Source organism: Macrosteles quadrilineatus, unplaced genomic scaffold (assembly GCF_028750875.1).
Source record: "Macrosteles quadrilineatus isolate MER2022 unplaced genomic scaffold, UCM_ALF_1.0 Scaffold_2__2_contigs__length_208266976, whole genome shotgun sequence".
In the NCBI taxonomy this organism is placed as follows: Eukaryota; Metazoa; Arthropoda; class Insecta; order Hemiptera; family Cicadellidae; genus Macrosteles; species Macrosteles quadrilineatus.
In genome coordinates, this window is record NW_026542595.1 from 32,096,119 (window position 1) to 32,123,598 (window position 27,480).

Genomic DNA, 27,480 nt, shown 5'->3' on the forward strand with positions numbered 1-27,480 from the left:
CAGAACAGATCCACAGAAAATTCACAATACTGAATTCTTGTACACTATGATCTTTTAAAACAGTCAATAATATTTTACTACCTGCAGTATCTAATTTTCATTATGTATAGGCAGCTTATTTTATAAAATGTAATCTTCACAGTTGAAGGTATTTGTAATGAAGTTTAATAGGTATTATAATTTATCTTTATAATTTGCCGTAGTGCTAGATTAGGTGTTTTGAATTTCTATATCTTAAATCAAAAGTTAACAATTTTAAATGCATCAAAGAACGGTAAATATTTATCAGAAATCAAGCTGTTAGTCAATCCTTTAATATGTTTTGTAAATACAGTGGGTAAATGCCAGCATGAGACACAAACATAGTTAATGAAAAACCATGTTGAAGATACATTATGTTTCATAACCGACCAATCCCCACAGTGTGTAACTTGTGTAAACAAGATGAGGTATACATACAGTATATTAATATCTGACAGACCGGATTATGTTTAATTCAAGCAAAGATGTGTGAACACATAACTATTAACATCGCAGAAATAACATCTAAGACTTGCAATCTGAAATTAAAGTAAAATCAAATCACATCCTTTATTGTCATGGATATTTTACATTATTGTAAACTTGTATTGTCAATGATGAGAACATAAAATAAAGTAGTTCATTATTAGTTTAACAAAGCTAGATCTATTACAGTAGGTACATAATTAGGCGTTAGAGTTGAAAAAAAAACGATTCAGTATCATGTATGTAAATAGTTTACTACACATATGCAACAGTAGACTAATTATTGAAATAGACGTATAGACTTTGCAGTCGCTCTAAAGATTTTTACTGTACATTGGGAACTTTCTGCGGTTATGTTTGACAGCGTCCACCACCTTGGCCATGCTGTAGTCTGCAGCATGTAGACAGTCGTCCAGTGTAAACTGTCCATGCTTGGTCCTCAGCAGACTTGTCACATGGCCACAGCTGCCTAGATCTAGCACCACACAAACATATAGTAAACATAAAATACCCCTGCCACAGGAAAACCTGTAGACTAACCAAATTTCCATTTGCCTGGCTGGATTTTCACTAAACATTTCCTCAAAATTCTTATATTTATTTCTTATTTAAATAACAAAAATTTTAATGAGTACTAAAACGTACATCAACACTTCAGCATACTAAATTATCTTTTTAAGCTCTACAAAAAAGCTTAGAAAGAATGCAAAATGTTATTTTTTGGGGTTAAAAAATTTGAACAACCAATTGTTACCCCATAAAACCTAGTTCCCATATTCTTTTATGCTGGTTCGCAAATACGTTCAAATAAATGTTTACATGTTTGTTAAATTTAAATCATAATTGAATGAGTTTTACTCAAGTTATCGCGGAAAGTAAATAAAAGATATGTCTAATAATACTTCAAACATATATTTACACTTATACTGTTAACTCACAAGACGGTAAATAGATATAAAAGCTGGTGGTGATCGATTTCGATTGGACACTCCAATCATCATCAGACCCAATAGGCGAATCATTGTCATCTTTTATGTATACTTACCGTCTTGTGAGTTAACAGTATTGTATAAGCATAAATATATGTTTTAAGTGTTATTAGACATAAGTTAACTTTTACTTGCTTCCAGTAAATTTAATAACACATACAATAATACATAATAATAATAATACATACATCCTAATATGAGCAATGTTTGCTTGTATGTATGTATGTATGCTTGCACCAAGATCTCGAAAATGGCTCCGACGATTTTCTTCAAATGTTGTAAATAGTTTATTCCTGGCCTAAAAACGAGTTTACTGCAGTTAGAACTGCCAACAAAAATCTAATTACGTAGAAAAATGAAACTGAAAGTCACATTTTTTTAACATTAGTCTTATGAGTTGCTAAGTAACCAATTTGCCAATTTGAATTAAATAACAAGGAAAAAGTAAACAAAAGACTTGTAAGTTGTCTATCCACAGTATACTAGCAAAACAAAATACAGTACAAAAGGAAAAACGTCAGTTGTTACTATTGAGCAAAGATAATACTGAAGATTACTCGATACATTGTAGTCAAGGGTAGCAGTGTGGAGTGTGGGATCTGTTTATGACGATTAGATTACGGTATCTGCAATTCTTAAATGCTATGGGAAGGGAAGGAAACAGGTCCGTGACGTAAGAAGTGATGAAGGAAGTAGTAAAGAGGAGCAGTCCGGAGTGTGGGAACTGTTTATGACGATTATATTGAGGTATTTGCAATCCTAAAATGCTATGGGAAGGGAGGAAAACAGGCCCGCGACGTAGGAAGTGGTAAAGGAAGTAGTCAAGGATAGCTGTCCGGAGTGTGGGAAATGCTTATAACTATTATTAGATTAAAATATCTGCAATCCTAAAATGCTATAGGAAGGGAGGGAAACAGGTCCGTGACGTAGGAAGTGGTGAAGGAAGTAGTAAAGGCGAGCAGTCTGGAGTGTGGGAACTGCTTATAACTATTAGATTAAGGTATCTAAAATCCTAAAATGCTTTGGGAAGGGAGGGAAACAGGTCCGTGACGTAAGAAGTGGTGCAGGAAGCAGTGTGGAGAGTTGGAACGGGAAACCGTTTATAGCAGTTAGATTCATGTATCTGCAATACTGAAATGCTTTGAGAAGGGAGGGAAACGTGTACCACGACATATGAAATGGTGAAAGAAGTAGTAAAGGCTAGCAGTGCGGAGTCTGGGGAATGTTTGTGGCAGTTATATTAATTTATCTAAAATACTAAAATGCTATGGAAAGAGATGAAAACAGGTCCTCGACGTAGGAAGTGACGTAGGAAGTAGTAAAGTTTAGCATCACAGAGTGTGGGAACCGTGTGTGGCAGTTAGATTAATGCATCTTCCATCCTAAAATGCTATGAGAAGGGAAGGAAACAGGTCTATGACGTAGGAAATGCAGTGCAGCGTGGGGGACTGTCTGTCTGTGGCAATTATGTATCTGCAATTCTAAAATGGTATAGGGAAGGAGGGCAAACAGATCCACGACGTAGGGAGTGGTGAAGGAGGTAGTAAAGGCGAGCAGTGTGGAGTTTGGGAATGGATTAATCTATCTGCAATACTAAATTGCTTTCAGGGGAAACTAATGATTTACCCCGAGCAAAGCTCGGTCCCCAGGTACTAATATATAAACTGACTTATGAAACACAATGCTTTCGTAACTAATTTTGCCCAACCTGTTTTTAGCAATGACAAAATCAGCTGTGAAGATTATTTGTTGACATTTTTATGTTTAGATTTGAGGTTGGATTTGGATTTGCATTTGCATTTCGTGTTGACGTCGACAGTAACCATGAACCTCAAACTAACCACCGAGGAGCGCATTTTCTTTTCTTTTTAAAAAGTTGGTGGAAAACAAATAAAAATAGTGAAGATGTTAATCAGTTTTTTGTAGAAAGATTTCCTAAAACTCCAGCTCCATCTAGGCAAGGCATTTACAAATTGAACAAATGATTTGAAGAGACTGTAAGCGTACATGATTTACCAAGGAGTGGGAGGCATAGAACCTCTACAAGTGAAGCCAACATAGAAACTATTGCTCTATCTGTTGTTTAGACCCCGGAAAAATCAATCTGTAAAAGATCTTCTGAGTTTAATATTTCAGTTTCTAGTGTAGACCGTATCCTTATTGCCAACAGCTGGACCAAGGTTTATTGAAAGACGACTTGACCGGCGTGTAGAGTTTTGTGAATGGTTTTTTATACGCTGTGAATCTGACAGCAACTTTCAAAATTGTGCTCTTTGGACAGATGAAGCTTCATTTAAATTAAATGGTCATGTTAATCGACACAACTGTGTCTACTGGATTGACATGAACCCTCATGAAGTTCTTCAAGAAGAATTAAATGTTCCAGTAATAACTCTGTTTGGGCTAGTATTTAGAGTGATGGCATCATAGGCCCATATTTTTTAAAGACACTGTTTGTGGAGATTCATATCTTGAAATGTTGCAAGATAGGGGTTTGCTTGAGCTACAAAATAACCCTTTATACCAAAATACCAACTTCATTTGGCAGCAAGACGGTGCTCCACCGCATTACAGTTTATTGGTTTATTGGAATTCCTTAATAACAATCTCGACGAGTGGGTCGAAAGAGGCGGCACATTTAATTGTCCCCAGGGTCCTGGGATCTTACACCGGTCGACTTTTCTGTTTGGGGATAAAAAAAAAGTTATAGGACCGATAGGTCACAATATTGCAACCTATGTAGCATATTTTATGTTACATAAAGTATCACAGCAACAAAAGCAGTGGAAAGTAGATTTTTAGAATTTGACTCACTCTGTGATTGCCTCATTCAACTATGTTCTTAAAAAAAAATTCTTCAGCTGGTCCATATTGGATGTCTCTGTCAAAAGTGCTTTCAAAAGACTGGTACCCTTGTCTTAGGGTTCCTGCAGACTCGGCAACATTTAAAATAAACTTAAATAAATATATAGGATGGAGAGGACACAGCTAACTCACCTGATGAAAGGTTGCAGACGAGTCAAAGAACACATAAAACACACACATAATAGTACTTGATATTTCGCCTCTTTGAGAGGCTTCTTCAGAAGTAGGCCTAGATGGCAGTTACAAGAACAACACCTGTCAGACATTTTGAATTCAAACTGTGTCATCCTATTTCAAACTGTTGTTCTTGTAACTGCCATCTAGGCCTACTTCTGAAGAAGCCTCTGAAAGAGGCGAAATGTCAAGTACTATTATGTGTGTGTTTTATGTGTTCTTTGACTCGTCTGCAACCTTTCATCAGGTGAGTTAGCTGTGTCCTCTCCATCCTATATATTTATTTAATCCAAGCTATATGCTTTTTCCTAAAAACATAACCTTAAAATAAACTTAATGACTTTTTGTCCACTACTTTGACTCTGGTCTATTGCTTGTCACCCACTAACACATGGCTTAACTTTTTTTTAAGGGAGAGGTGGGAAAATGCATTTACACACACAGGTGGCAGGCCTGTAATGTGGGACTCCAACGGGCTTATGACAAAGACTACCCTCTAAAAACCTCCTCTACTTTTTGGACACTAGCCTGGGAACACTTGTCGCATTTAATCAGAACTAGGCCGAGATCGCCTACACCCGAAGGGCTTACTCCGTGTCTAGCTGTTCATTTCTACACGATCTAGACTGCGATACGATCTAGATAGTTATTTTTTAACTTGAAGGATATTCCGGACAAAAAGTGACCAGCAGTCCCAGTTGTCCTCACCCTTTAGCAAGGCCTCACAAATAGATTCACCTGACAGCACCCCAAGATGTTGAGTGGCCTCCCGGGGGAACATATCCCATTGTGGACAGCGGAAAAAGGTATGTTCCGCATCGTCGGAAATGCTCGGGCAGTAAATACAGTCAGTTGAATTGGTTTTGGCAATCAAGTGCTGGTACGACAGAAAATGGCCGTGACCTGACAAGAACTGAGTGAGATAACTGAGTGAGAACTGAGTAATAGTCGACCTCACTGTGCTGCCATTCCACCCACGGTTGGACCTGTCTGATAAGTCTGGAAGTCCAACAGCCTCGAGTCTCCCTTTCCCAGCTCTCTTGCCACACCTGAAAATTGTGGGAGCGATTATTCCGTTCTTGCAGCGTACTTCCCGATGTAGCCTTGTCTCTGGTAGATTGCCTTCTTCTCCGCTGCCAAGAGTTTGACAGGGATAACTCCAGAAATCACCAAAACGACCGGTTCGGATATTGCGGTACGCGGAAGCTACCCTGAGTGCCACCTGACGCTGCACTTGTGCGAGCCTCAACCTGTATGCTTCCTTGTTGAGCATGTCTGCTCACACCTCAGAGCCTTAGAGAAGCACAGACTAGACTGCAGACATTAAGAGTCTTCTACGGCTGTACTGAGGACCCCTACTTTGGCCATAGGCTTACTAAGAGCAGTGACACTCCTAGCAGCCTTGTCCGTCGTACGAAAGATCTAGTCCCTCCAACTCAACTTGCCCACCATAACACCAAGGGACTTGGCAGTTCGCGTGGTTTGGACAACTACGTTCCTCACTCGTAGCGGCCAGCGGGGTGATGGTTTCAATCCGTTTCTTCGGAAGGATGACAATCTCTGTCTTGATCAGAGCTAGCAACAGATCATGACGACTGCTCTGTGTACCTCGGATATCGCGTTGATTGTTGACCGCCCTTTTCTGAAGCTGTACTGATGGGGAGACAAATCTTCGGCAGCTGATGGCAGTTTCCAGCCATGTCCAACATACAAAGAGGTCTGTAGGACAACGGCATATCCGGGTCGCCATTCCCCTTGCTGAGTAACACAAGACTAGCCTTTTTACAAGAGGGTGGGAAAAATCCCTTTGGACAGGCAGATCTAAAAAACATGGCTTAACTAAACTTCCTAGCTACCACAGTGAATTATAATTGGCCAGACTGTGCTGTGCTTTCCGCACCGACTTGGATTCGCAAGTAATAGTCATGCTGGGTCATTATACTCTCTAAACCAGAATACAAAATATGTTTACCACCACATAAACATAACTTCATAAATGCAATTAAACTAACCTTTACATTTTTACAATAAATTTTACTTTTAAAAAAAAAAATAGTTTTTCTAGCATTTGTGAAAGTATAAATGTCTAAATCTGTATGCTAAACATAACAAAAATTGGACTGCTTTTACTTAAACAAGCATAACAAATTTCCTTTTAACAAAATACATCTGGTAAGAAGATAAGATTTTATGAATTTGTTTACCTTTAGTTAAATCGTTGATGAGACTGCGCACATAAAATCCTTTGCCACATGTAACTTCAAGACTGAAATATGGTGGTTTGAAGTCTACACATTTTACATCATAACATGTCACAGGCCTGAACTCCATTTCTATGGGTTTATCTTCATGAAATCTGTTGAATAGACTGGACCATAAGTGTCAAAGTAAATATGTCATACTCAATCTATTATCTTATATTATAATAAAGCATGCTAGGGTTTTTTTATTCCCAGATACTGAATCAACCACAACCACTTGACGGATTTTCATGATTCTTCTGTTGAAAGAAAGATAATTTTGAGAAGAAGGAAATGACGAAGCCATAATTTTACGTTACAAGTTGTTTACAAAAATATTGATCATCAGTATTAGACTAAATAAAACAATTTTAATGTTTTGGTAAAACATAGTTAATTTGGTAAAAGTTATGCAGAATATTGCCCATAGTTTTCTATGTAATTGACATCATGAGCTACAAAAAAGGCTTAGCTGAAATCAAAGAATTTGGGTAAAACATTTTTTATGAAATATCAATATCAAGTATCATATTTGATTTCATTGTTACACTAAGTTATGTTGTTAAATTCTTTTGGATCTATTGACTTCATATATATGTAGTAGGGTTTTGAAAGAAAGTAGGTCTACACTTTCAAATGAGATTATCATTTTAAATTAAATCATAGGGTTACAGAATTTTTCAACACATAACAGCGCCATATGTAATTATCAATTATCTAAGATGGGGACGCCACTATGTGCGTATTTTAACCCAAATATGAGTGAAGGATGAGTGTAGGATGAGTGGCGCGATCTTGTAGTCTTGTTAGTGACTAAGGCCGACATTTTCCTTAGACACAGCTGTTAAATAACCCATACAGCTAATGGCAACTAAGGGACCTACAGTTTATTGTGAAACCTGAACCACATTTTTCCTCGTAATTAACGAATTGGTCTAATTATTAGGATAGTACTGCGGATAGTCGTAGTACTCACTAGCTTGGACGTTAATCCACACCAGGAAGCATCGCATCCACAGTGAATTCCTATAAATATCCACAATTCGTGACCTCTAGTACCGGTAGATGGATTACAGGACGACGCCACCCGTCCCAGTCATGGTTGCTCAGGAAATTTGAATAACTTGTCGTAATTTAAAGAAAATAATACACTAAGTAGCAAAATTAAGTTTTGTTTCTAAAATAAAGAAAGATGTGTAACTATTTCATGCAGCAGATCTAAAGAACAGCATTATTCCCTTTCGCGTCCTCTCCCCGTCGTGAAGGACGGGTATAGCAGCTTGTTTAACTTTATGCTACATACAGGGTGACAATTAAGTCTGGAACCTCATTTTTAATGTATAAACCATAATAGAAAAAAATACCAAAGTTCACAAGTGTGACGGCCCCAAAAATTCCCAGACCCATTACATATCAGCTGGGGAGGTTTTTTTTTAGATGCACCCTCAGGAAACCCTGTCAACACCGTCACAAAAGGTTTGCTTTATTTCAAATATAAAAGGAGGGTCTGTAATATTGAACTGTTTTAACCTCCCAACGTCTGCGTCAGCCAGTTGCCTCACCATGGAATATTCCGTCAGCCATGACTCGATGCCAGGCCAGGCCAATGTTCCCAGAAGTATAACGCGCATGGCTGGAATTTGCTGAGCTCAGCTCAGCAAATCGCTCGCTGAAGTCAGTAACTCAGTAAGCTGAATTTTGTAGTTTCATTCGGCAACCTGTCACACAAGTGCTTACTGGTGATAGTAACTCACACATCTGCCCAATTACCGACTGGATAACCCCTTTGGGGGACGGTCTACAAGGAGTCAGACAAAATTCTTACATAGCAGCATAGGTTGAGTTAGGTATCAAATTAAAGGTCTCCATTAGTAAAATACAATGCAACAAATCCGAACTCAAACAGACAACCAAGTCAAAAATGGCAGCAGTTAAAATATTTCTTTAATCTGCCATTTTGAATCTTTGAATGGCTGTCATTTTGCATCCAGCTGATATTTTGAGCTTGAAAAATCACCTTTAATGTGATGTGCATATCGACCTATGCTTAAGTTTATGATTTTCATTCGACTTCTACTGGGTGCCTCACAGTAAATAATAAGCATTGCAAATTCAAGGAATATTTATAACAGCTGTCATTTTTTACTCCATTGTCCGTTTGAGTTCAGGTTTGCCATGTATTTTACTCACGGAGACCTTTAATTTTATACCAAACTCAACCTATGCTGCTATTTAAGAATTTTGTCTGACTCCTTGTAGACCGTTCTCCAAAGGGGTTATCTGGTCGGTAATTGGGGAGATGTGTGCGTTACTATCACCAGTAAGCACAATTGAACTTTGGTATTTTTTTCTATTGTGGTTTAAAAATTTACTAGTACTATACAGTAATTGTAATTTATTTTAACATTCTTGCCTACTCCTCCAGTATTTTTTAAATCCATTTTATTACAAATGTTTGTTTATTAATTTACTGGTCGCGAGTAAAGTTCAAGGGTCTACAGAGGTATCGCTGCCACCACTACAAGGGGAGTAGGCAACGAGAATGGGAAGATAAAACAACAAATAATAAATTTTGATGCTGCAAAAACTTAAGTTTGTGGTTTATTGAACTATCAATCAAATACAAAGTGTATGTAAATTTAGAGTTAAAGCAATGATGTGGATAGTACGATTGGTGAAGCGCGAATAATTTTTCGATGACAATGTCCGTGTGCCCCCTCCCTATTCCAAGGGGTTAACCTCAACGTGTCTCTTTGTTCTTAATCTTGCATTGAATAAATCAAGTGATTCATGATTAGATAAGCCTAAAAGGCTGAAAAGAACTAAGACAACGGTTACAACATAACTTAAATACAAAAATGCAAAAACAACTATAGATTACACTTAATTAGGGGACGGTGACACACTACATTGAAACCATTTTAAAATGTCAAATTAATTGTTTTCTAAAATAATACAAATAAAACTAAAGTAATACAAATAAAAGCAATAGTGATGGTTTTCTTATCACTCTTCTTACCCGTATTGGTCAGATTCTTTAGCTCGAGCAATATCAGATACTCTTCTTCCTCCTCGTTTTAAAGCAGAATATATAGGAGGTTTTTGAAAAATCTCTCCAATAAATCTTTTGAGCTTATCTTCAATCATTGCTTTTGTCACATGTTCTGAAATTGTATTTAAGAATCACTGGAAAAGAACACAACAGTTACATATTTTTAGAATTATTTATGAATGTTAAGCTATTCAGTACAAAAGACCTAATTAATCGTTGTCCAAAGAAAATATAATTAAGTTTCTTATAGCAAATATGCCTATATGGAAGAAGCTATTACCGTAGGTAGCACAGAAAGACCTATACCCGGGACTGATTTACTTTTTCATTTTGATGTCCCCAGAGGCCAAAAACACTATTCGTTCAAATTTGTATATATGTGTAAGTTATATAATATATATATATATATATATATGTGTGTGTGAGTGTGTCAGAGTGTGTCATTGACCCTAGATCTGGCGGTCAATTTATTCACCAGTGGCGGGTATATTTTGGCCCATTGTAGTGGTACCATATATTTCGCCACAGAACAGTTGTTTGTGAATATAAGTACATGTATATATAAATTTTCTGTTTCAGTGATAAATGTAGATTATAATGATATAAAAAAAAAATTTCTAGCAATGCGTTTAGGCGTAGTAGCAAACGGTTTGCAAATTTTCAGATTATGCAAATTAGAAATTTCAAAAGCAACCCACAAGAAAACAAAATATTTTTTACACGTTGGATCTAAATGTAAAGGTTGTGTGAAATATGATTCCCTACGTAGAAATATCAATGTTTTTAAAATACTCATAAAAATAAAATTATAAAAAAATAAATTCTACGTACATATTTTCTTTTTTGAAAAACTACAAAATTTTTGTTGTCATGTAGGAAATAATTGAATGCATTAACAGAAAATAAATATGATACTGCATAATAGAAAATAAAAGATCTTTCTGGAAATATATAGTTATATGTAGTTGAATTCTAACATTTCTGAGTAATTTACGTCAGAATGTAAAATTTTTAAGATTTTTTTACAAAGACATAAATTTTATGACATTTTCAAAACCAAATACAATTTTTACAATCAACCTCATAGATTCAGAGGGAATTGTAGGGAATTTATTGTAGTTTCAGAATATGTAATAATATTGTATACAATTTAATTTTCGATTGCCAAAAACAACTGTTTTTGTAGTCAGGTGATCAAAACTTTTTACCGCCAAAATCTATTTTGAACTCTCTAGTTTTTCAAACTATGTTTCTCGCTACTTAATACTCGCTCAATAATATTTTATACATGAAAATGAATCCTCAGAATCTCATCTTTCTAATGGTATAAAATTTAATAGAAAAACCCGACCCATGTCGTCTTGGTTGATAATCGACCAGCGCCACTGAGGACTCACGTTTTATTGGTCAATAATCGACCAGTGCCAGATTCTACACGATAACTCAAGTAATTTTGGTCAAATTTTGATGAAATATGTAATGAATTTTTAGAGATGGATAAACTTGAATGAGTTCAGAATGTTTGGGTCATGGGAATGGGTTGATATGAGCTTTGAAACTTTTTTTAAATATGCTTTTTCTAATTTTTACCCTTTAAACATTGAAATGGGAAATTTCAAAAACTGTAGGCGCACATTTAAAATTCCCATGTATTTTTTGAAGAAAAAAAATGATGTAGCTTGCTTGTTTGCCATTGCCTTTGGCTAGACGAATTTTAAACATTTTCTGGAACAAAATAAAAGTGGGTTGAAACTTAACATGGGGCCTCCAAGGTAATGCCTGTTGGAACTTCAAGTTTATGTGACTGCCCTTGTTATGCTCCTCTGATAATACTTTATTAAAAGAAATTAACATTTCACAGTGATTGCAGCTTTAATTTTTCCCTTTCTCAGAGTTCAAAACAATCCCATGCAAACTAAAAATCAGAACTTATATATTTACGTTCAACATAGTAAATATATTCTTTATAATAATAAAAATAATAATAATATAATAAATAATAATAATAAAACTATAACATAAAATACAAGCTATAAGATAATATTTTGATTTAATTTGGTAAGGGCAGGACTGGCTTATTTTTGTACTGTAAAACAAATGATTTATCCCATACCATAGGAACAGTGTTCAGTAATGTTGCCATCTCTATCATAAGAGTCTGTGGCAATGCCAAGCCGAGCGGTCACCCTGTACTGCTTGTCTCCTTTTAGGAGTAAATCCAAAATTCTGCAGCCTTTACAAAGTCCTAAAGCTGAAAACGTAGCTGAATGTATTAAAAGTTCCTATTAGAAAAATTGGCATAATTGTGTATAAGATACTCCACAAACTCCAGGGATTTTTAAGTGAGTTATCAATCCTCTATTAATGAATACAACATTTGATCTAAATAAAATTATTACAGATTTGTCCGTACATTGCGTAGAATTATAAGGTTTTGGTTTTTTTCTGTTTTATACCGTACCCTAAGAAAGTAGAAACAAGTCTTATCTCAATTTCTGCTTGTTTGTCTGCTCTGTCTGTCATTGCAACGGTGACGCTAAAATTCTAATTTACTACAAAATATGTCATCTATGAAAATAATAACGAACAGTTGTTTGGATAACAATTTTTTTTCTAGCTGTAACTGATAAGTTATGTTTACATTAAATGTTGTTTACAAATACTACAATCATTTCCGATCACGATTTCTGAAAGTATAGGTTTTGTAAGCAAGCAAATCCAAAACCAAGTGAGATTAATAACATTGTGACTTACAAAACGGATTTATTTAAGCAGAAGTACAATATTGTGTAACATTGTAGTGGGGGGAAGGTCGTTCCCAATCTGGTTTTTCTGTATACATTGCTTTGGTTAAGGCCCTGTCACATATGGCGAGTTTACTCGCTGCGACTAGAGTAGCGGCTACTAATCGCTATGTGCGACATAGTAAGTAGCGGCAACTAGCACTCGCCGGCAAGTAAAAATTCACTCGCTAGGAAACTTGGACATGTTCAATTTTTGGGGTGAGTAGTCGCTAGTAGCCGACCTTGAAATCGATGCTGTTCCCACTTGCTTCCTCCTCCGCCTCTCCTCAACTACCTGTAACTGTGGTTGTGACTGAGTCCTACCTGTTGTGTTCGACTGACATTTTGTGAGGCATATCCTCGACTTTGGAAGTAGCCTCGTCCTGGGAGGTGAAATACCTAGCCCCCAGAGGGGAGGTAAATGCTCCGTGTTGGTATCGGCATTTCAAGTTGGCCACAGACATGGTCGACTGGGCATCGGGTCCCAGTGACATTCCTTTATCCAGGATGGAGGGGTGTTTAGCTCTAGGAGAGATGGAAGTACATCATAATCTCTAACCTACCTGTGTCTGTGGTACTTTGGGCTTCGGCCTGCTTGTGGTGTGCGACCAGCATTCAGTGGGCAAATCCTCGACTTTGGAAGTAACCTTTCCTGGAGGTGAAAACGGGCAAGTACCCGCAGCTCACGGGGACACTCAAGGGCAACGTAACTTTCCGCAGTGTGAGGGCAACGGTTTGTAGGTACTTATGCAAACCTATCCCTGTCTCTGAGCACGGACGGTATGGTTATCTTGAGTGTGGGGGGTTCTTCCCGGAACCTCAATTGAGTCAAGGGTGTCGCCACCTCTGGTGGATAGGTTCATCCGGGTGGGTCCCACTTCTATACCTGCCTCCTTTTGGGAAACCCTGATGGCCTGGCAGTGATGTTGGGTCTGACGGGCAAACGAAGTAGATCGGGTGCTGGGTCCGAGCCCGCCAGGGGTATCTGGGGATCTATCGCTCTGGATATCTCTGGTTCCCAGCAATGGGTCAGGCCTCGATCGGGCAGCGGTGTAAATGGGAGGTTGGGGTTCCCCCCGTCAGCGTGCTGATGGTCCCCTTCCTCCTGGCTATTGATGGCGGGTTCTGCCTGTCAGGGATGAGATAGGTCCCGAGTGTTGCTTGCACTAAATGCGTCGGGGCGCTCTACTATGGACCTCTAGGTTCCGACCTAGTGGAACCCAGGTGGAGTGACGCTTAAACAAGCAGCCGGAATCCCTGGTTAGGATTGAGGGGCAACCCTCTTTCCGAAGGGTCTGCTTCGGCAGCCGGCGAGCCTGATGACCTTAAGTCATCCGCCCATGATGTGCTAAAGGTTGATGCGTAAGCTTCGGCCTACATCATGGGGCCCGGGTATGTCCTGTAGGATAGGTACCGGGTAAGCAGTCAGGGGGCTTCGGCTCTCATGACAACAAATCTAAATCTAAATCTAATCTAAATGTTCCCACTTGCCATGTATCTTTAAGCTATTTCCAGTTTTTTTCTGCATGAAATTGCCTTCCTCCAAAACGTATCTCTTTTCTGAATCAGTGGCGATACCATATCCAACAACTCGTCAAATTTTGGAACGGTTATCCTCATTATTTTAAAATATGATTAGGGGCCGTCATTTGCTAATTCTTTCATTGGTATTGATGAAGCACCCTCTCGTCTCCCTATTCACTCCCGAACCCACTTGCGTTTATTCTTCTTCTTGATTTATGCACAGATCACTTGCAAATCCGCAACAGACGTCTTAAGGCCTCCCTCTTTAATACAAAAGATGAAATTTTCCTCAGCACAGTAATTACCTACACAACCAAACTGAAGTAGCCGCTACAACTCTCCATGTGTGGACTGGAAGTGTTTTTCAAGCCTGCGAGTACGAGTGGCGACTAAAAGTAGTGACGACTAATAGCGGCAAGTAAACTCGCCATGTGTGACAGGGCCTTTATGTAGTAAATTTCCTAACTCAATTCTGTCTTGTATTCTGTATGTTTGTGTCTATGTCTGTTGGTAACGCATTAAATTAGTGCAATTATTTCTCAGTGTTTCACAGACAAGAGCACTGTTGTTAATGAAAATTAAAAGCGGTGCAATGGCGAGGTTTAACTACTTTATAACCAGTATCGAAAGTAGTGTTGTAAATAAAGACAAGAGTAACCAAAATGTGGCTTTTATTCATTATAAAAATCAGCCATAATGTTGTTGTTTACAAAAACTCTAAAACATTAATATACAAAATAAAACATATGATTAAGAAACAGGCTTTAAACATTAAATATCATCACATTCTCCCCCACTAGTTTTTCAAATAGGTGTAGCAGACATAATCTTTAAGATAGGCTGGAGGTCTGGCATTTCTCCTTGGACGATTCCAATCCAAGGGCATCTCTTCAGTTTGAGCTCCAGATGATGTTGGATCAGGATTGTTTTTTGTTTCTAGAACTTCCTGTTGATAACAATCGTCAGCATTGAACTCATGATCATCCTCACGTTGATCGTTTGTACACTCATCAGATCTAATCTCACTAGTTGGTAGTCCAGCAGGCGTGAGATGCCTTAGTGATACTTGGGACTCGGAACCATCTTCCCTCCTAATTAAAGCATATTGAGGATTTGCTTCTAGGAGATCTACTCGTTCTACCAGGTCATCGTATTTACTTGTAAGGACATATTTCTTCATCAATACTGGACCAGGGCTAGTCAGCCACGAAGGTAGGGATTCTCCATTAGTGGTTCTGCGACTATGATTGAAAAATCTCTCATGAGGTGTACAATTAGTCGCAGTACACAATAGGGATCTGACAGAGTGAAGTGCCTCGCGCAGCACATCTTCCCATGAGGTAACTGGCAGGTTATGTGTTTTCAGTGCAAGAAGAATGGTTCTCCATATAGTTCCGTTAAATCTTTCAATCTGGGAATTTCCTCTCGGGTTGTATGGAGTCGTGCGGTTAGTTGCCACTCCGTAGTTGTGTAGAAAATCTGTCAGCTCACGTGACATAAATGAAGCTCCTCGATCAGAGTGTACAAAGGCAGGAGCCCCTAACATTGAAAATAGATCCACAAAACAAGCAATTACTGTTGCAGAACTCATATCTTTACAGGGATATGCAAAAACAAATCGCGAGTACTCATCCACCATTGTTAATAGGTATCTATTCCTGGTCTTTGATGGCAGAGGACCTTTGAAATCAATGTTCAGTCTTTCGAAAGGAGTCGTAGCCTTTATCAGTTTCCCTTGAAAACGATGGAATCTTGGCTTTATTTCAGCGCACGTTTGACACGCAGATGTCATTCTTTTGACATCGTCGAGAGAGTAGTTTAAGTTTTTATTCTTTATCCAATGAAACATTCTGGTAATCCCTGGATGACACAGGGATTTGTGGAGTTCATGAAGTTTTGCACTATCTGAGTGTACTGAACATACTCGTGACAATGCATCTGCCTTTTCATTATCTTTTCCAGGGCAATAAACAATGTCGTACTGGTAAGGTGCAAGTTCAAGGCGCCATCTCATTACTTTGTCATTTTTTATTCGACTTGTATGCCTCCTATCAAACACAAACGAAAGAGCTTGCTGATCAGTATACAGTTTGAATTCTCTTCCAATGAGGAATGGTTTCCATTTTCTGAGGGCTTCAACGATTGCAGCGGCTTCCTTTTCAACGGCCGGATACAATTTCTCAGATTTATTTAAAGTCCTGGAGAAAAAAGCTATCGGTCTATTATTTTGACTTAAGGTTGCTGCCAGAGCTACATCTGAAGCGTCCGTTTCCACCACCAGCGGTTCTTGTCCATCTCTCGGTGTAATAAGTGCATTGGCAATGTCTAGCTTCAGACTTTCAAAGTCTCTAACCGCTTCATATGACAATGGGAATGACCTAACTTGAGTCAGATTCCTTATTCTGTCTGAAAATCTGTGGATCCATTTCGAATAATGGGCGAAAAATCCCAAAACTCGCTTCAATGCAGTCTGATCCTTTGGTACTGGAAGTTCCACGAGTGATTGTAATCTATCTGGATCAGGGCGGATAGACTTATAGGAAACCAAATGCCCCAACAGTTTAATTGATGTTTGATTGAACTTGCTCTTTTCTTCATTTATTACTAGTCCATACTTGTTCAGAGCTTCTAAGAATTTTCTTAAATTTGTATCATGGTCCAATTGGTCCTTCCCACAGACAGTCAGGTCATCTAAATAAGCATAAACACCCTTTAAATTTTCTTTTTCTATAATCTGATCCATAGTCTTTTGGAAACAGGCCACTCCATTAGTCACACCGAATGGAATTCTTCTAAATTGGAACAGGCGACCAGCGGCCTCAAAAGCTGTGTATGGTTTTTCATCTTCACAGATAGGTATATTTGATGATAAGCTTGTTTGAGGTCAATTGCACTGAATACTTTATTAGTTGCTACTGTTGACACGAGGTCGTCTATATTCGGTAGTGGATAGGCATCAAGTAGAGTGAACTTGTTTATAGTTTGTGAATAGTCCACTACCATACGTTTCTTTCCTTTGTCATTTGTTACAACCAGTACTTGAGCTCTCCAGGGGGATGAACTTGGCTCTATAATCCCTTCTGTCAACAGTCTATCTACTTCTTGTTTTATGAAGTGCATGTCCTCTTGTGAATAACGTCGAGACTTGGTCGCAATCGGTTTGCAGTCACAAGTTAAATTACAGAAAAGTTTTGGCGGATCAACTTTCGCACAGGAGCACACCATAAGGGGAGGTTTTTTACCCCCAAACCAAACTTGTACATTTGAGTGTAGCTTCATAACATCATGTCCAATGAGTACATCAGCGCATAGTTCTTCAAGGACCGTCAACTTTAAATCATTGTATTTATGTCCCAGCAAACTCAAACTGACTTTAACATACCCTTGAACAATTGACTTCAAATTGGACGCAGCTAGAGATACTTCTCCCTTTTCTTTATACATCCTCAAATTATTCAACTTGACAAAATTTAAGTTAATAAAGCTTGATGTACTCCCTGTATCGATTAGACAACGTGCTTTGAGGCCATTTACATCAGCTTCAACTAAAGAATCATTTAATATCGATGTATTGGCTGCAGTTGCAAATAAGGCAGCAGATGTTCCAGAATTCTTTTGATTGGTTTTGAGATTCTGGGCTATACTTACTTTACACACTTTTGCATAGTGACCCACCTTTCTACATTTTCCACACGTTGCTTCTCGTGCAGGACAACGATCTCTAGAATGTCGGTCAAATCCACAAAAATAACACTTCCCAGAAACCTTTTTTACAGCTGAAACCATGTCTACAGTCTCTTCTTCACCTGTAGTTGAGCGAGAATCACACTGAAATTTCTGTTTTGTCTCAGTTACAGCACAAGTTTGCATTCCGTATTCAACTTGTTTATAATGATCAACTTGAGCTTGGGCCATTTCGAGTGCTCTTGACTGCTTAACTGCGTCAGTTAAGTCTAATGTTTTGTTATCAAATAATCGCTGTCGTATGTACGATGAAGATAAGCCATTTATAAAGGCTTATCTTCATAGTGTACATAGTGTTCCTTGTACTGAGCTGCGTTCACTGCATCAAATACGCAATCTTGGGCAATCTTGGCTTAAAAGTTTGAGTTCAGTTACATAGTGATCGATGCTCTCTCCTTGCTGTTGTCTTCTTGTCATTAGCAAATATCGCGAAAATATTTCATTTTTCTGTTTTAAATAAATTGAGTTCAATGTTTTAATAGCATCTTCATATGTCTCTGCATCTTTAATGTATCTAAAAACTTTGAAAGATAGTCTATTATTCAATACTTTCAGTTTATCTTTCGTATCAGTTAGTTTTGTTATGGCTAGAAAATCTTGTAATGTGTGTAACCAGTGCGTCCATTCTTCATTTGCAGTTGGAGATTCAGGATCAACCTCAAATTTTTCTGGTTTAAGAAATTTAATCTTCTCCATACTGATGTAGCACTAGTTAAATTTATAATGAATAAAATTGTTGTAAATAAAGACAAGAGTAACCAAAATGTGGCTTTTATTCATTATAAAAATCAGCCATAATGTTGTTGTTTACAAAAACTCTAAAACATTAATATACAAAATAAAACATATGATTAAGAAACAGGCTTTAAACATTAAATATCAACACAAGTAGCTTTCAATTTTACCTGAGGACTATACCTCAAAGATCTAGGTGAGTGAAAATTTAAAAACGTACGTTTTCAGAAAAAGCACTTTGCAAATTTTTTTCCCCTTTTTTCAAAACTTTTATTATTATTTTTATTTCATTAACATTTGAAGTTTCATAAAATGTCCATGGTAACGCAATATCTTTGGTAGTTTCTTTTTAAAAGAGCATCTTTAGTGGAAAAACACAAAATCCTGTCACGACCATAACGGACGTTTAAATGAATATTAAAAATGGTTAATATTATTTTTATAACTATGTTTTGCAATAAACTAATTTACTTTTATGACCATTATACAATAAAAAGGTCACTAAACTTTTAGTATATTTGGTCTTTCCAGAAAAAAATAAAAAAACTCAAAAAATTGAAATAAAGCCAATAAAATCTTTTTAAGTTTGTATAACTACGAAAGAACTTACCTGAGACCCGAAAAATCGTTATGTTTGTATAGAGGTGTGCTTCTTTTGTGTATAAAACATTGAAATATGACGATATTTTAATTTTTGAAATTGTTATGATAGAAATCATAAACGTGATGGTCAGGGACAAGCGGTACGGTCGTGAATTGTCTGGGATAATTTAAATCTTTCTAGGCAATCCTTCAATTATACTGTTAGTTATAATAAAAATATGTGTTTCAATTGAACTAAACTGTTCAATTCACAATTATATTAAAGTTATTGTCACGACCAAACACACTATAATCCATAAGGCTGGATTGGTCGTGAAAAAACCCGCGATGGTCGTGAAACTTTGGTCGTGAAATTACGTGTTATTTGGCTCTGTTCTGGCGGTAGCCCTGCACCTCATGTTCGAGGATACAAAGTGGACTTCTAGGTTAATCTAGCAATTGAAATATCTTATAAACAAAAATTAACACCATGTCTACTTCATCGAATGACTACGTACGGTCATGGACACACCAAAATTACAAAAAACACAATCTTTCCTTTATTAATCTTGTAATTCCTCCTTTCAACTCGAAACGACCAGCACTACAATCCTGACGTACACCCCGAACTAGTCTCTCAAACCAACTGACTCCATCGACGCCAGGCTTGCCACTGTCGGGCTCCAAAGTTGAAAATTTTTCCCAAATGGTCGTGACGCCAAATCGAGGGACAGACTTATTTTGTCATGGTAGTCAGTTTGCAATGACAATAAAATTATAATATGCTCCTTTTTTGTAAGTTTAATAACCATTGATGACATAAAAATATGGCTTTATATATTTCGGCATGAATAATTAGTCTAAAAACAGCGTGAAAGTTGGAAAATGTACCCTAGGGACACGTCATGGTCGTGAATTTTGAGACTTTAAAAATACGAAAAAAATACCTAGAACCTATTTAAAACCAAATAAATGTGTGTAACGTGTTGCCCCCGTCCCAAAAAATATTAAAACACATAATAATAAACTACAAATCAAGTATCTACGAAGTAAAAGGCCAGGGACATGAAAACGTACGTTTTTAAATTTTCACTCCCGTACTTTCCTGTTAAAGGGAACATTCATTATTATCGATGATTTTTTTCTCGATGTATCGATATTTCTGTTTACCGATCCATTACATATTGACAACTGATATTGTTTGGGCTAAAATAGTCTATTATATGGATTAAGAAATTAAACTGTTCTAAGCTAACCTAACATAACCAACCAAACTTGCTGTACTATTTAAAAACTCCTTTTGATAACAGAAAAGGCAAGTTAAATATGGAATGTAACACAGCAAGTTTGGTTAGTTATGTTAGGTTTTTTTTGTCAGTTTAATTTCATTATTGTTTGTTGATACTGAACAATATCGTAGTTGTCAGCTGATATATTTCAATTTGTTAATTTCGATATACAGTAGAACCCCTCATATCCGGCCACCACGGGACCAAGTCCCTGACCGGATAACTATTTGGCCGGATAAACCAACCTACAATGAAAATGACAATTCATACCTAATAATAATAGGTAATCAATATACCTATGCATTCAAAAGTATCATTTAATTCTGTTCTGGGATAATTTTTAGAAAAATAAACATGTTTGTAAAAAGAAAAAAAAATATTTGTAGGTTAAAGTCATTAAGTAATGAATGTACAAATATTACGATTCCAGGTAACAAAACCTATTAAATGGAGGTAAAAATGACAATTAATTGTACTTAAAGATCATTAGGACTTAAATGGTACATGCATTTCTACTCAACATTCTTAACCATTTTATGAAATACAAAAATTAATGTACTCGTACTGTACTGTACTAACCCCACTTTGGAAATAATCAACCAACTGATAAGAGGTTAGGCCTCCTAGCTCAACTAAGTATAGTGACTCAGCAAAAAAATGTATAAACAAACAGATAAATAATGAGAACAATTTATTTTATGACTTCATCAGTCACAAAGACTAGTGCTTGCATCTAAACGTCTGTAAGCTGTGAGAAAAAAATTTTGATATTGGCTTCCTGGAAGGGGCCGGATAAACAGAGGACCGGTAAAACCAAGGCCGGATATGAGGGGTTCTACTGTATCGAGAAAAAAATCATCGATAATAATGAATGTTCCCTTTAACAGGAAAGTACCAAGATCTATAAAGCTGCTGTACAATTAATGTTGGGTATCAAATATAGAATAAAAATAATAGATATCTGTGTAACATTTATTTGTGAGTTGTTTGGTTTAAAACCTGTCAGATATTGTGTTTTTGACGGTTATTTGTATATTCGTTTTTTCTACTCATCTTGGAAAAAGTCCAACTTTAGATATGCAAACTGTTAAAACGCGATACTGATTCTTCTAAAAGGGGTATACCTTTTAAATAATCTCAAGAAAACATAGTACAAAAAGAACTTCAATTTTAATCAGACATAACTATTCAAGACCATTTCTAACAATCAATCAAAAGGAAAACACTAATTGCAAAGTGTAAACAAATAAAACATCTGATGAATTAAATTAACATATAAATAATCATCTAGAGACAGTCATTTTCAACATACTCCCACCTTTTGAGTCTTAAAGTTTTCATTATTTAAAGACTCAAAACACATATTATCATATTAAAAGTTCAGTCTTTTTGGTAACTTAATTTGTTTTCCTCGTTTTCTTAATTTAACTTTATTTACAACTTTTCCATTTGAACTTTCTTTATCTTGCACTTCTTCTACCTCTTTTTCGTTTTTTTTACAGACTTTTTCAATTCATATCCAAAAGCGTCTTCATCACATTCACAAATCTTATTATTTTCAGATTCCATCTTGACAGTTACAGTATCCTCTATATTAGGAATGTCTACACTACACTTGTCAGAAATAGGTGTTAACAAAGATGTTATAGTCATTACACTTGATCTACATGTCACTCCTTTTACTTTTACTTTCCCCATTAACACCCAACCAAGTAAGGTTTCCATTGCAACTAAATCATTTGTCAAAACATGACGTTTCCCTGTAAACAACTTTCCACCAATATCAGATCCAATCAAAACTTCAATTGGCCCTTCTACAGTGTCAGAAACATTAATACCAAAAGACTGCAGTTCATTAATCCAAGGACCCGCTTTGATTGTTGAAACATCATTACATATCACATTTTGATCCAAAACTTCAAAGTTGCAATAGTAAGTATTACACAAATCACTTAACCTTACTTTATAACGATTGTGTTTTACAGCATTTGTTACTGATCCACCAAACAATGCATGATTAAGGGTTTCCTTTCCAAATGATACATACCCCATTTCTTCTGCAGTTTTCTTCAAAATGTAGGACCTTTGAGAACCAGAGTCAAAAATGACACGTGCTGCTCGTTCTTTATTACCTCCTCTAATATTCACACGTACAGTTTGTAAAAATACTTCAGATTGTGCATTATTAGCTAAATTACTTTCACAAGGTACTAAAGTGCTATCATTAACATAATTTACATTAGATTTATCTTGAGACTTGTTACACATTACTGTTGCATGTCGACCATTGCAAAGAGAACAGTTTAGTCGAACATGACACTTCTTACTAACATGGCCATACTTTGTGCAACGATAACAACATCTGTTACTTGACAATAGGTTTACCTTTTCTAAATGTGTCAGATTACTACAACTCTTACAATTTTCTGTCAAATGTTTTTCACCACAAAAAATACATTTCATAGGGGTTTTACCAACCTTTTGATTAACAAGTCCGGTTGCAGTTAGTATTGATTCCGTTTCGTCACTAAAGAATGGTTTGGATGACTTACCCAATTGTCTCTTCGAGTCCCCAAAACCAGAGGTAGCAAGTGAAATTCGCTCCTCATTTGTCACTTCAATACGCAGAAACTTCAAAAGTGCATCGAGTCTATTCTTCAAATCAGCTTCTGGATCAAAATCGGAATGACGTTGCCACGCCCTTAAAAGATCCTCTGGCAAACACGACTCAACTAATGGGTAAAGAATAGCCGCACATTTATCAGTAGTTACTCCTAATGTGTCAAGAGCTCTGATTTGACATTCTAATTTATCAAATAAAGTCGAAATCGCTACCTTTTGGCTCAAGTTATTGAGTAGCAGCTTTAAAAGTTCTCTAACATAGACTTCTATCAAAAGATCATCCCTTCCAAAACGACTTTTTAAACTCTGAATAGCATCTCTATAATTCTCTGATGTAGCAGGATAGCTATCTACAATTTGTCTCGCTTTAGAATTTGGAATAGTGGCCTGAACTAAATAGTGAAACTTATCAACATCATCAATAGAGGGATCCTCATCTATCCTCTTAAAAATTCCCCAAAAAGGAAGCCATTCCTTAAGATTCCCACTAAATTGTACTAGTTCAATCTTGGGAAGTCTAAGCTTGGTCTTTAAATTTGAACTTATACTCTTAGCTGAATTACTACTGACCAAATCATAATCTCTAGACTCATTCAACTTACTTTGCACCAAAACATTTACTTGATTGTAGGTTTCCAAATAACTATAAGCTTTAGACACTTCTTCTTCAAGAATTGCTTCACTTTCCTCAAATTGAAATAAATGGTCAGATATCTTTGTGTCTAAATTCTTTAACTCTTCATAAATCATACTTACAGTTTGAAACCTACCTTTCAATTCATCTAAGTGAACAGTTTCCTGTGTGAGTTCATCCTTTAAATGGTTCACTAGTCTTGAAAAGTTTGCCCTAACAACAGTTCTATGTTTCTTGTTCTTATTAAATTCCCTAACATCAGTTTCACTCATCATACTGTCCTGTCACGGTCGCCAAATGTTAAAACGCGATACTGATTCTTCTAAAAGGGGTATACCTTTTAAATAATCTCAAGAAAACATAGTACAAAAAGAACTTCAATTTTAATCAGACATAACTATTCAAGACCATTTCTAACAATCAATCAAAAGGAAAACACTAATTGCAAAGTGTAAACAAATAAAACATCTGATGAATTAAATTAACATATAAATAATCATCTAGAGACAGTCATTTTCAACACAAACAAACTGCTGTCATGAATAAAATATAAGGTTTCAACTAACTAAAAGATCCCCATCCATAGAACGGGCACACCGCTAGTTTACTCATAAAACAAGTGTTCAATGGACTCCAGACTTGTGTGAGAAAAAAGGAAGACTTCTGTGAGGAAAAAGGAGAAGTAAAGTATTTTTAATTTGTTGGGTTGAAATTTTAATTTAAAAATGAGTTGGTCCGACTACAATTGTCATCTAAAAAATGTTTAGGCCAGAAAGGTATTCATTAAGTCTACTATTTAACTTAAGTAACACCCACAGAAGTCTGCTTGACAGTATGTTCACTCCTTGTTTTGTAGAATTTTCTACAGCCTAACCCAATCGTTCTCTTTCAAAACTTGATAATGTAACTCATTACATATGATTACAAATATTTTTTTTTTAACTTTATTTTATTTTACAATCTGTTCAGTACAACTGTGAACAATTAGTAAAAGGCATAATATTACAAATATACAATCATTTACCTAACACATACAGATCTTTATCAAAAGACAATTTTGCATCTAAACTGGAAGAGACTTTGAGCCAAAAAGTTTGTTACTAAATAGGGTAGATACATTTTAAGGCTTAACCCTTGTCAGCAGAACCTTTGACTGTTGATAGAACTTCAGTATCCAAATGCCAATAGTAGAACTTAGTTTAGTATTAGGGAACCTAGATGTAGAATACTTAGACTTGGGACATACTTTGGCAATTACTGTATCAGGTGTTATGTGTTGTGTACAATAAAGCGTTGTCTATTGTACTTACTTATCCCTATGTAATACCTACTGTATGAAAAGCAAAATAAATCTCCACAAAACACATACTGATATTTTGTCCTAATCTGTAGGAGAGAGTAGATTGAATAAAACACTATTGCCAACTAGCCATCAACTTAAAAATCATATCGTAAAGTATGCTATCATATTTACCCAAAACGCCCGTAGCCATTTTGTCCAAGGTGCCACCGTGACCAGCCTTCAGTTTATGCATCCCCTTTACCTTGACATTTGCATTCTTCACATTTATTACTGGCAACAGGACAGGTCAGATGAACAGTTTCACTTTTGTGACAGTCTGGTTTGTTGTGAACTTTATTGACTTTTTTTCACTTTATTAGTTTTCCTTTTGGTTTGTGGTTTGTGTCCAATATAACATAAATTATTTATTATATGTTAGATATTTTAAATGAATTTCAATCAAATGTTATCAAATGTTTCAATCAAATGTTCAATCCAGTTGTTATGTCTTTGTATTGAATAAAGGAGCTTACTAGTTTTGTTGTGAAGTACACAATAGAAGCTCCGTTAGAAAATTTGAACCTTTCACGTCATCTTATATGTATGAAAACTACTTTTTGCAAACATTACCATTTTTTGACTTCCATCAGGGGACAACCCATGAGGAGTAGGTACTTTTATAGTTTTTTTATACTTTCTTATTAAATGGCGACCATACAAAGTAGGTATTTTAAGCCAAATATGAATGGAGATGAAAAATAAATAAATAGTTGTTATGTCTTTGGATTGAATAATGGAGCTTACTAGTTTTTTTGTGAAATACACAAACTTCTAGCTCAAGGACACAGACAATAAAAAAGGCAATTCACAATCTAATCTGAATATTAACCCAAATTACAATTATAGCCGATTGTAGATACAGCTATTGCTTATTGCTATTGGCAATTGAGCAATAGACATATAAACGTAATTCAGCTCCACTGGCTAGCAATGTTTTGCTATTTAATTGGGTTTTTGTTGTGCGTCACAAAGTATTTGTTAGATCTGTGAGTGTTATTTCACATCGCAAAGAATGCTGACACTTAAATAACAAGTCTGCCATTCTACACCTGGAGAGTGGACAGATTAATTAAAGAGCGCTATGTAGTAGACATATAAACAAAACTTTTTTTTTTGATGAAAAACAGATGAGGCAATGACCAATCAAAAACTCTGGTAGTAATATTAAAAAATTCATTATACTCCGTCCACAAAATTTAGTCGGTTTTAGGAGAAGAAATCTACCCCCTCCACTTAATCATATACCTTAAAAACCATGGTTCAACAGCTGAGGTTTGCCAAAACGTCAATCATCTGCAAAATATACATTAAGCAAAAATAAGTGATGGGGCCCCTCAAACCTCCTATATTTTATGAACGGAGTAGTGTAGTGTTATGAATAATTGTCATATTACTATAAATTTTTAATGAATTGGCGACTAGTTCAGATCATAAATACTGCAGTCATCCACTGCATTCCTCCATAATTGATACCCAAACATTTAAGTGACAATTAAAATTTACCTTTAGAAATAGCAGCCTTAAACAGATCAAGCTCTTCAGCACTAGTAACGTTACTTCTTTTAAATATTGCCAAATACCCGTATTCTACTAGTTTGTATGCCAATGGATCAATAAAGTACTGAAGCATTATTAACTTATGCTGTAAAACACTTTTTGTCCTAAAATATATGTAATATATTGTCTAAAACAAAAACGATGCTCAGAACAAAATACTCATACAACATTTTATGTTGTAGAGTAAAAAATGGCTCTGAGTAGGTAATAAATCACCCTCAATTATTATAACTGATACCACAATTTGTTATCTCTCAACTTATCTGTTGGATACTTTAGTAAATAACTAAATTCCTGGGTGTATACTTGTATGAAAATCTAATATGGTCTGATCATCAAATACAAATTAGCTTGTCTCTGGCAAAAGTATCGTTTGGTCTGAGGGTGGTTTTAAGGTCTTCAGGTTTGCCAGCAGCTCTTACTGTGTATCATTCTTAGTTTATGTCTAGGACTTTCTATGGTATTATCTCATGGGGCAGCTCCCCCATTGCTGATAATTTTTATTTTACAAAAGATTGCCGTTCAAATTTTAGCTGATACCAGACCACGTTCCTCTTGCCACCCCCTTTTTATTCAGATCAGTGCCGGATCTAAGGTACTTCCGGCCCTAGGCCAAATTACTTGTGCGGTCCCCACCCCCCAAAGCGACATCATCATCATCACCCACGATTGCTGACGAAATCGTGGACATCTCCCCTAAATCAAGGCAAAGCCATCTTAGACACCCGCGAACATGGCTAAGTCATGAACATCTCCCACAGCCCGCAATCACTATCGTCATTATCGCATCATTATCGTCACTTGCAATTGGCAAACTGATGGTAAAAAAATTTTTGTTCTA

General features: G+C 36.3%; 1 protein-coding gene across 1 annotated transcript; it reads right to left on the reverse strand.

Moving 5' to 3' along the window:
* Nucleotides 1-270: 270 nt before the first annotated feature.
* Nucleotides 271-26,789, reverse strand: LOC128987873 (pseudouridylate synthase TRUB1-like). Its single transcript, XM_054408938.1, has 5 exons — nucleotides 26,586-26,789; nucleotides 25,215-25,313; nucleotides 9,795-9,939; nucleotides 6,740-6,891; nucleotides 271-982 (listed from the first exon to the last, which is right to left on the reverse strand). The coding sequence occupies exons 1-5, from the start codon at nucleotides 26,710-26,712 to the stop codon at nucleotides 822-824; spliced, it is 684 nt and encodes a 227-aa protein (XP_054264913.1). The 5' UTR covers nucleotides 26,713-26,789; the 3' UTR covers nucleotides 271-821.
* Between the last annotated feature and the right edge of the window lie 691 nt (nucleotides 26,790-27,480).

Coding starts and splice junctions, on each gene's coding strand:
- LOC128987873 (XM_054408938.1), bottom strand. CDS start 26,712: ATGCTTCAGTACTTTATTGATCCATTGGCATACAAACTAGTAGAATAC. Junction 9,940..25,214: donor AATGGCTACGGGCGTTTTGG/GTAAATATGATA, acceptor ATACAATTTCAG/AACATGTGACAAAAGCAATG. Junction 983..6,739: donor CATCAACGATTTAACTAAAG/GTAAACAAATTC, acceptor GTGTGGTGCTAG/ATCTAGGCAGCTGTGGCCAT.